This window comes from Cynara cardunculus (genome assembly GCF_001531365.2).
Source record: "Cynara cardunculus var. scolymus isolate 2C chromosome LG 13, CcrdV1, whole genome shotgun sequence".
In the NCBI taxonomy this organism is placed as follows: Eukaryota; Viridiplantae; Streptophyta; class Magnoliopsida; order Asterales; family Asteraceae; genus Cynara; species Cynara cardunculus.
In genome coordinates, this window is record NC_037540.1 from 36,968,103 (window position 1) to 36,978,856 (window position 10,754).

The 10,754-nt window shown below is 34.4% G+C and overlaps 2 protein-coding genes across 2 annotated transcripts; both read left to right on the top strand.

Annotated features, from left to right (window-relative positions):
• The first annotated feature begins 715 nt into the window (after window positions 1-715).
• On the top strand, window positions 716-1,522 carry LOC112525011 (ethylene-responsive transcription factor CRF1-like). The gene has a single exon (XM_025134957.1). The coding sequence runs from the start codon at window positions 716-718 to the stop codon at window positions 1,520-1,522; it is 807 nt and encodes a 268-aa protein (XP_024990725.1).
• A 6,140-nt stretch (window positions 1,523-7,662) lies between these two features.
• LOC112525013 lies at window positions 7,663-9,529 on the top strand. The gene is made up of 3 exons (XM_025134958.1): window positions 7,663-8,002; window positions 8,202-8,563; window positions 9,452-9,529. Exons 1-3 carry the CDS (start codon window positions 7,663-7,665, stop codon window positions 9,527-9,529), a joined length of 780 nt encoding a protein of 259 aa, XP_024990726.1.
• Window positions 9,530-10,754: the final 1,225 nt, after the last annotated feature.

The window sequence follows — 10,754 nt, forward strand, 5'->3', positions numbered from 1 at the left end:
GAACTGCTTAGTCAAGCTCTGTTTGAAACCTCTGGACTAAGGAACTGCTTAGTCGGGTTTACTATGTTATGATTTGTTAACTGTTTTTGCACTATGGAATAAATGCTAAATTGATGTGCTTGGGAGTATGTTTCCAAATAAAGTCCCCATCCGTAAACACTACTTGTTAACTTGGGCATGTCCCCGGGCCGTGGTATTGTGGATAGCCGCTATTGGTTATGTTATTAAACTAGTTTTATTTTGTAAAACTTGAAGGTGTTATTTATTAATTGTTGCTTTGACACGCTTGCCTGTTGCATCTCATGTTTCCGCTTTAGCGGGGTGTGACATCTGAAGAGGCCATTGCCTTCGTCTTTTTCTTCCTTTAAACCCTAATATTGTTTCATCTAACTTTAATCTGCAGATAGGCACAAAAAAAACGAGACTCGGGTGTAGTGTAAAAATGTATTGGAAACTGTAAAGGCACATATAATATAAATTATAAAAAGTAGATTTTTAAAAGTGACGGTTAAAATGACCTCCTAAAGTTTTAAAAAAATTTATAGTTTTTTCAAATCCAGTTATTGAAGAAATAAAATTTCTCCTTCTCCTCACTTTTCATCCATTTTCGACTTTTGAACTTCTCTGTTCCTTTGTTTGCGCAAACTAGAGATTCATGGACGGCTGCTTCATGTTACCTCCGATCAAACAAACGGAGCACAAAAGGAGTATAACAATGGAGGTTCCGGTGATGTCAGAGAAGTTTTCCGGCCAAGAAAACTCACCATGTCCAAGACTTATAAGGATATCAATAACTGATCCCTATGCAACTGATTCTTCAGGAGATGAAGATGACGAGCATTATGGACAGTGGCATGTGAAGAAGTATGTCAATGAAATTAACATAAAAAAGTCATCCAAAACTACAATGATGCCTGTCAATGGGAAGATGACGACGACCAGAAACAAGCCATCTGCTCTAGAAATGAAATATAATGCTATGAAGAAGAAGAGAACTCCGGCGGGTAACGTTAAGAAGTTCCGAGGAGTCCGGCAAAGACCTTGGGGTAGGTGGGCAGCGGAGATTATGGATCCAGCTACATGTGTCCGGTTATGGTTGGGGACATATGATACGGCGGAGGAGGCTGCCGAGGTGTATGATAATGCGGCCATTAAACTCCGTGGTCCTGATGCTGTTACAAATTTCATCGTGCCGCCAGTTTTGGAAAACCCATCGCTGGCGAATGTTACATCGATGTCCGACCATTATTCCAACCTAAAGTCGCAGAAGCTTCCACTTGCGGATGCACCACCTTTTGAGTACCAATCATTTGATCCGATACAATTTGGTGATGAAGTTCCATATTTTAACATGCATGATGATTTCGGGTCTATATACCCAAACCAATTTGATAATTTTGGTACAATACCATTTGTTGATGACTTCAATCCTGATACTGGACGTGGATCTCCCTCAACTTTACAAATAGAGAACTACTTTGAAGATATTTCAGATAGTAGTTTCTATTCATGGTTTTCCTAAAATGGGTTGAACTTGTTTTAGTTAGTTGTTGGAGTTGTTTAATTGATTACTATTGTATTAATTTGTTAGTATCGTCTTAATGCATACCTTTGATTAACATTTATTGGTTTGGCTGATTATTTTTATTTTGTTTTTCAAACAGTTGTATACGATGTTTTTTACAAAATATATATGGGTCATGAAAAGGTTTGACACGTATATTACACGAGGTATTTTAAAAGAGGGATATAAGCCGAGACTTTTCCAAGTAATAAAAGAAAACTTTGAACATTAACTCTAAAACACAAGAAATGAGAGTTCTGGTGTTAGCCTGGAAAATAAATATTGATTTAACTCTGAATGAACGTAATTCATAGTAGGCTTCTAATTCTAGGAAGTATGTAGAAGCATAACTCTGGAGCACAAGAATTCTGCTTTCTTATAACCTAGAGAAGTAATTCCGAAGAGGGGTTCAGTGTTGCATTAAAAATCTGGGAATAAACTACAGAAATAAATTTATCACAGAAGAACTCGGAGTTATGTTGTTAGTGTGAGAAATAACAAATATCTAATGCCTTTCATGTTGTTGATTTGTATCACTAATGCCAGTTAAGTGTAATGGGATTTATTCGTTGATCCATGTAAGCGTCAGAAATATCAAAGACAACGCTGAAACTTAATTGGGGAAAATGAGTTCATATTTGTTCTCAGACTTTTATGCCGGACTACCTTGTAAGTCTGACAGACAATTATGAATGTTGACAAGGGAACATAAGTTCAGACTTTTATGTCCAGACTTGGAAGTCTGGAAACGATGACTCCAGACTTAGTGATACATAGAACATACCAGAGTTGTTTTCTTCGTCTGGAACATTAGTTAAACCACAAAAAAAAGGAAAATAAACGTGTAGAGGGACACATGTCACTTAAATAGACCTATTTAAACCGTAAGTGGAAATAGTGTCTACATACATCTAAGACTCTGTGTGTGGGGTGACGCTCTGCATGAAACACTTAAACTTTTTTATGCCCTGCTCATTAACTCTGACTCGGCAATCTGGTACATAACTCTGCCACACTAACCTGGAAAAAAAACTGACAAGCAGTTTCTTAACTTACGTTGTATTTACACCTTTAATTTACGGTTTCCATAACCGCCTCATCTAGGTAAGCTTTTGCTTCTTATAAAATTATTGTCATCACAGACAACTTCTATCTGCTACTACAATAAAAATCGAGTTCTTTAACACAACTGACTAAGTGAGTCCATTTTCTCATGATTGTTCATTCTAATGTTTTATTATGTACTGACTTCATGGGTTAGTTAATTCATGTGGTAAGTGAAGACTTTTACGTCCAGATTTAAAAGTCTGGAAACGATGACTCCAGACTTAGTGATACATGGAACATACCAGAGTTGTTTTCTTCGTCTAGAACATTAATTAAACCACGAAAAAAAGAAAAATAAACATGTAGAGGGACAAATGTCACTTAAATAGACATATTTAAACCGTAAGTAAAAATAATGTCTACATACATCTAAGACTCTTTGTGTGAGGTGACGCTCTGCATGAAACACTTAAAATTTTTAGTGCCCTGCTCATTAACTCTGACTCGACAATCTGGTACATAACTCTGCCAGACTAAACTGGAAAAAACACTAACAAGCAGTTTCTTAATTTACGTTGTATTTACACCTTTAATTTATAACCGCCTCATCTGGATAAGCATTTGCTTCTTATAAAAATATTGTCATCACATACAACTTTCATCTCCTACTACGATAAAAATCAAGTTCTTTAACACAATTGACTAAGTAAGTCCATTTTCTCATGATTGTTCATTCTAATCTTTTATTATGTACTGACTTCATGCACTGGTTTCTTATTTAAGGATTACTTTTCTTGCTGATCTTTCAAAAATAAATTCCATGGATGCTAGAGAAAGAAGAAAATTTAGGAAGACAGTTTTGAATAGTAGTAAACAGTCATTGAAGTCTACATCATCAAATGTTGAAGGTATCTGATTCAACAACATTTTGAATTCGATTTTGAATGAGACAAACATTATCTGTTCAGAAATTCTATTGAAGGTACTTTTTCATAATTATATTTTCCTCTTCCTTTTCACAGATAATATCCCAAATTTTGATAGACGATTAAGATCTTCATCTCAGAGGAATAATATTCCCTACCATAGTGAGAATATGGATCCAAACACATGTCCACAATATGAACATACAAACATTAACATTCTTCTTCAAATGTGACTATCACAAATCCATTATCTGATAATTCTAATGGTATGTGTAATCTCTTATATACCTCATTTTAAAAATAATGATTCCAATACATTTTCTATGCTAACACATGTTTTACATTACTTAAATTTGTATATTTCAAACAACAAGTCTTCATGTAAACATACACTACTAGTTACGTTTTAACGCCAATTCATCAATGCCTTCATCGACAATAGAGCAAGCTTCTCCAATGGTTCGGTTATCAGCAGGGCATCATAGATTACAAAGGAGGATTGTAAATATATATGACATACCAATAATTGATATTACATCAGATGAAGAATTGGACCATCCAGTAACAGCTACAAACATAATTGCAGGAATATCTGAAGGTAATTATTGATTAATCAACTGTTTAACACTTACAGTTAGTTATTAGTTTCGAATTTATTAAACAGAGTACTTGGATCACAGTGATGAAAGTGTTATTTGTGAATGCTGTGATGCAAAACTATGGAGAGATGAAGCTCTTCAAGGGAAAAAATGCGGGATGAAAACAAGTTACTCCCTTTGTTGTCTTTATGGCAAAGTTAAGCTTCCAAAACAGAAAGAGATGGCTACTTCTTACGTAAATCTGTTTCGTTGTGAGGACTCGAAAAGCAAATACTTTATGAAGAACATTCGTCGTTATAATTCAATGTTCTTATTTACATCAATAGGTGGCAGAACTGATTCTTCCATTAATAGTGGAAATGCACCATACATGTACAGGCTTAATGGTCAAAACTACCATAGGATGGGCAGTCTTCTACCACCAGATGGAACAAAACCAAAATTCTCTCAACTGTACATATATGATATGGAAAATGAAGTTTCAAATAGACATAGTTCATTTAGGTATACATTCATCCTTATTGTAATATTTCTTAATAAATTTACTTGAATTCCATAGAATGGTTATATTAATGGTCAATCTGATTTTATATTTGTTATGCTTTACTTAGTGAACAAAAAGAAGCCGCTGCATTAAATTCTGATTCCCTTGATATTGAGATTATTCAATACTTAGAGAACATACTAGATGCAAAAAATGTTTCGGTGAAGTCTTATAGAATTGCAAGAGATTGTTTTGAATGCTACCCTGATGTCAAGCTAAAGTTACGGCTGATTGGAAGAAGAGAAAAGGATGGAAGAACATATAACCTTCCAACTACTTCAGAGGTTGCAACTTCAATTGTTGGAGATGATGGTGGTACAATTGAGAAAAGAGATATCATTGTACAACATCAGATAGGTTATTTACAACAAATAAGTGAATTACATCCTTCTTACCTTTCTCTTCAATATCCGTTGTTATTTCCATACGGAGAAGATGGTTACAGAGTTGACATTCCCCATAGAGAGGTAACATCTTCAAGCAAAAGTAAAATAGCAACTGTAACAATGAGGGAGTTCTCCGCCTTCAAACTTCAAGATAGGAGAAATATGTTTTCATTACTTCTCAATGCAAGGAGGCTTCTACATCAATTTATTGTTGATGGATACACAATGATTGAAAGTGAGAGATTGCATTACATACGTAAGCAGCAGAAAGTCCTAAGGTGCGAGACATATGATAATCTATGGAATGTACAAGAACAAGGAGAGTGGGATGTTTCAAACATTGGACAACATGTTATACTACCTTCTTCTTTCACCGGTGGTGCTCGGTACATGATGCAAATTTATTTGGATGCAATGTCCCTTTGTAAATGGTATAGATATCCTGACTTATTCCTAACCATGACGTGCAATCCTAAATGGCCAGAAATTAGAAGATTTTTTAAGGACACATGCCTAAATCGAGAAGACATGCCTGACATTCTTTGTCGTTTATTTAAGATCAAGCTTGATGCACTTATTAAAGAATTGAAAGAGACTAAGTTATTTGGCAAAATTCAAGCACGTATGTTCAATTTATGATAACAATATCAACGTATTTCTTCATACTTTAGTCTTATCTTTATTAATTTAAATTGTAACTTTTTTGTAGTTGTTTATACAATTGAATTTCAAAATCGTGGATTGCCTCACAGTCATATCTGTCTCTTTATGCACTGAGATTTCAAACTACCAACTGTTGAAAAAATTTATCCTATCATCTCAGCTGAGATCCCAGACAAAAACAACGATCCAGACTTGTACTTACTTGTAAAAGAGTTCATGATGCATAGACCGTGTGGTGAAGAAAACATTAATTGCCCATGCATGATTGATAGAAAGTGTTCAAAAAAGTACCCGAAGAAATTTTCTGAACACACTTCAATTGATGTTAATGGTTATCCTATATACTGCAGATGAGATGATGGACGTTTTATTGAGAAATCAGGTGTTAAACTAGACAACAAAAATGTCGTTCCATATAACAAACATCTGTTAAAAAGATATCAAGCACACATTAATGTTGAGTGGTGCAATCAGGCTTCTTCAATCAAGTATCTATTCAAATATATCAACAAGGGTTCAGGTAGAGCTACTGTTGCAATTGAAGAAAACACTAATGATGAGGTCACTGTTAATGTTGTTGATGAGATAAAGTAGTATTATGATTGTAGATACCTTTCTGCATGTGAAGCTTCATGGCGTATTTTTGGATATGATGTTCATTATAGGACTCCTTCCGTTTTAAGACTTCCTTTCCATCTTCTGAGACAACAACAAGTGGTGTTTGGTGCTGAAGATGATATTGAAAATGTCCTAAACAGACCATCTGTGGCATCCTCAATGTTCTTAGCTTGGATGCATAGTAATCAAATTTATCAAGAAGCACGAGAACTCACTTACGTTGAATTCCCTACAAAGTTTGTGTGGAAATTGGACAAACGACGTTGGGATCGAAGAAAAAAAGGGTTCTCAATTGGACGGATTCCTTTAGTTTCTCCTACTGTTGGAGAATGATATTACTTAAGAATTATTCTGAATAAAGTGAAAGGTCCTAAATCATTCGAAGACATTCGTACAGTTAATGGAAAAACATTTCTTACTTTTAGAGATGTATGTTATGCTCTTGGGCTTTTAGACGATGACAAGGAATATATTGAAGCCATTGAAGAGGCAAATTTAACTGCATCTGGTTTTTATCTCCGCTTCTTATTTGCAACCATGCTGATTTCAAACAGTCTATCTAGACCTGAATTTGTTTGGGAAAAATATGGCAATACTTAGCAGATGGAATTCTTTACAATCAACGAATTACTTTACAGTCGCTAGGTATGTTAATTCTATATCTTAAGCATGATTTATACAACTATTATCAACCATTATGGTTGTCATTAAATTGTATCTAATTTTAATTTCATGTATTAATTGTTTACATTTATATTATCTTCTTATAGATTTATCTCTCAATGAAGAACAAGTGAAGAATCTAACTTTGTTCAAAATTGAAAAGATTTTGCTGCGTAACAATTCCACATTGAAAAACTTCACTACTCTGCCTTATTCTGATAATGATTCGCTTGAATCTTCAAACAACTGTTTGATTGCAGAAGAGCTGGATTATAACCATCATAATTTACGTGATGAGTTTTAGACACTTGTAACTACTCTAACAAATGAGCAAAGAGGTGTGTATAACGAAATCATGACTACGTTTGAAAAGAAAAAAAGGTGGTGTGTTTTTTGTTTATGGGCATGGCGGAACAGGTAAAACATTCCTATGGAAGACCTTGGTTGCATCAATAAGATCTAAAGGAGAAATTGTTTAAATGTCGCTTCTAGTGGTATTGCATCTTTACTTCTTATCGGTGGCAGAACAACACACTCTCGGTTTCAAATCCTGCTCATTATCAATGAAGATTCTCTTTGCCACATATATACAGACAATGATGTTGCGAGCTTAATAAAGAAAACTACTTTGATAATATGGGATGAGGCACCAATGGTTCATAAGCATGCATTTGAAGCATTAGATAGAAGTATGAACGATATTTTCAATACTCGACGCAGTGGTGACTCACATATTCTTTTTGGGGGTAAGGTAATTATTTTTGGAGGAGATTTCAGACAGATTCTGCCGGTTATTCCCAACGCAGGTAGACAAGACATCGTAAATGCATCATTAAGTTCATCTTACATTTGGGAAAAATGCAAAGTCCTAAGGTTAACTAGGAACATGAGGCTAACTGCAAACAGTGAGAGTTCAAAAATTGAACAAACAAGGGATTTTGCAAAATGGATTTTGGACTTAGGAGAAGGAAAAGATGGAAGTGATAATGATGGTGAAACAGTTATTGAGATACCTCATGATCTTCTCATTACCGATTCTGTCGATCCTATATCTGCATTAATCGAATTTATCTATCCCTCAATTCTTGAAAACATCAACAACTCAGCTTATTTTCAAGAACGAGCAATACTTGCACCAAAAAAATGAAGTCGTTCAAGAAATAAATGATTGTTTGCTGTCATTGTTTCCAGAAGAAGAAAAGGAGTACTTAAGTTCAGATACGCTATGTGAATCAGAGCACCTTCATGATGAGTTTGATAAAACTTTGTACTCTCCTGATGTTTTAAACGGTCTTAAATTATCAGGGATACCAAACCATAAGATTTTACTAAAAGTTGGTGTTCTTATCATGGTACTCAGGAATATTGATCAGAAATCTGGATTATGTAATGGAACTAGACTGCAGGTGTTAACATTGGGAAATCGAGGGATAGAAGCACAGGTTATATCTGGAAGCAATATTGGAAGTCGTACATTCATTCCAAGAATGTCTTTAACACCTACAGACAAAAGGATACCATTCAAATTTCAAAGGAGACAGTTTCCAATTGCTGTATGTTTTGCCATGACCATTAATAAGAGCCAAGGACAATCATTATCAAAAGTTGGTTTATTTCTAAGACAACTGGTCTTCACGCATGGTCAGTTACATGTTGCTTTATCCAGAGTCAAAAGCAAGCAAGGTTTGAAAGTACTAATTATGGATAATGATGGTATTATTGACAGTAAAACAACGAATGTTGTATACAAAGAAGTGTTTAGTAATATATGATACATGATTCTTATTTTATTAATGTTTTACCTATTTACCTTAAATTTGTTCCATTTATATTATGTTATAAATTTTGTTTTATAACTTCATCATATTAACTCATATTATTATTAATTCTTAAGAGCCTCATTTTTTGTTTATGTTCTGCATTATAATTATCCGATCATAGAGGATTTGCATGTAGTACGTAGATTCTCTCACATTGACTCCGTACTTCATACAAAGCTTTAGAGAGGGACTGAATGTACTACGCAGAGCCTCTGACCCTACCTCCGTGTTTCATACAGAGATTTAGAGAGGTACTACAGAAAATATGCAGTGCCTCTATGCCTGATTCCGTGCTTCTTGCAGAGCTACACAGCAGCTCTGCATCTACAACGCAGAGCCTCTGTCTACGGAAGATTTATACAAACTTGTAGCTTTGACTAATTTTAGAAATTAACTCTTGAAAAGCACTTCAGACTTGTAGCCAGATTGTTCGTCTTCATTTAGAAGTCTTTATGATTATCAAAATACAGGACGGCCGTTGTATATGCCAACCTTAACTCATTAGTAACAACTCTGTCTCTGCATGTACTAGGCAGAGCCTCTCAGCATGACTCCGTGCTTCATATAAAGCTTCACGGAGGTTCTGCATAGCATCTGATCCTGATTCCTTGCATCATGCAGATCGACACAGAGTCACTGCAGCTACATCGTAGAACCTATGTTTACGGAAGGATCATTCAGACGTGTGATTCTGAATAACCTTGACTTCAACTCTAGAGAAGGACTTCAGGCTTGACTTTTTCAAGAAAATAGTTATTTACGAGGCGGGATGCAAAACATGTCAAACCACGTGCTTCCTCCCCACAGGATTAGGAATAACCGTTAAAGTTGTCAATCCTTCGAGCCGATTTCCACTCGAGTGCCTATTAGGAAATTTATATTTAAATTACCCTTTATCTCCAAAATTAAATTTATTATATTAATAATTTACTTATTTACCTTTCATTTGTTTCATTTATATTATGTTATAAATTTTGTTTAACAGGTTCATCATATTTATTGATATTATTATAATTCTTTAGAGGGTCATTTCTCATTTATGTTCTGCATTATAATTATCCGGCCATAGACGCTCTGCACGTACTATGTAGCTCCTCTAAGTCTCGCTTCGTACTTCACTCAGAGCATCAGAGAGGCTCTGTATGTATTACCCAGAGCCTCTGAGCCTCACTACGTATTTCATACAGAGCTTTACAAAGGAATTGCAAGTACTACGCAACGCCTCTATGCCTGATTCCGTGCCTGATGCAGAGCTACAACGCAGAGCATCTTTCTACCAAACAATTTAATCAGACTTGTACCTTTGTCTAAGCTTAGAAATTACCTCCGATTATTAATTCTTTATAAAATACATATCAGTTTCGCTTAGTTTTTGTAATTAACCCGTGTAATACACGGGTTCAAACATAGTATATATATATATATATATATATATATAGAGAGAGAGAGAGAGAGAGGTGAGTTATTATACAACCCTTACATTTGTACAACCAATACGACTAAATCTCAACCGTCCATTTAATTTGATGAATATGTAATTTCATAAATTTTTTGATTGTTTTTTAATATAAAATATTAATCATAATAAATGAACCGTATTCATCCTCCATAAATCATAATAAATAAACTCTCATCATTTCCATAAATGGTTGCATTTGGAACAAACTCTATATCTATACTATATTATAAACCGTATTCATCCTCTATAAATATCTAAATCATAATAAATGAACTCTCATCATTTCCATAAATGGTTGCATTTGGAACAAACTCTATATCTATACTATATTATAAAGTATTTGACAAAAACTCTTAAAAATATTTTTATGCATAAAATACTGTTTATTAATGCATATTACTTAAAATTCAAGATTACAAGTAAATTGTGCATAAGTACAACTTATTAAAGCTCTATGTTTGAATT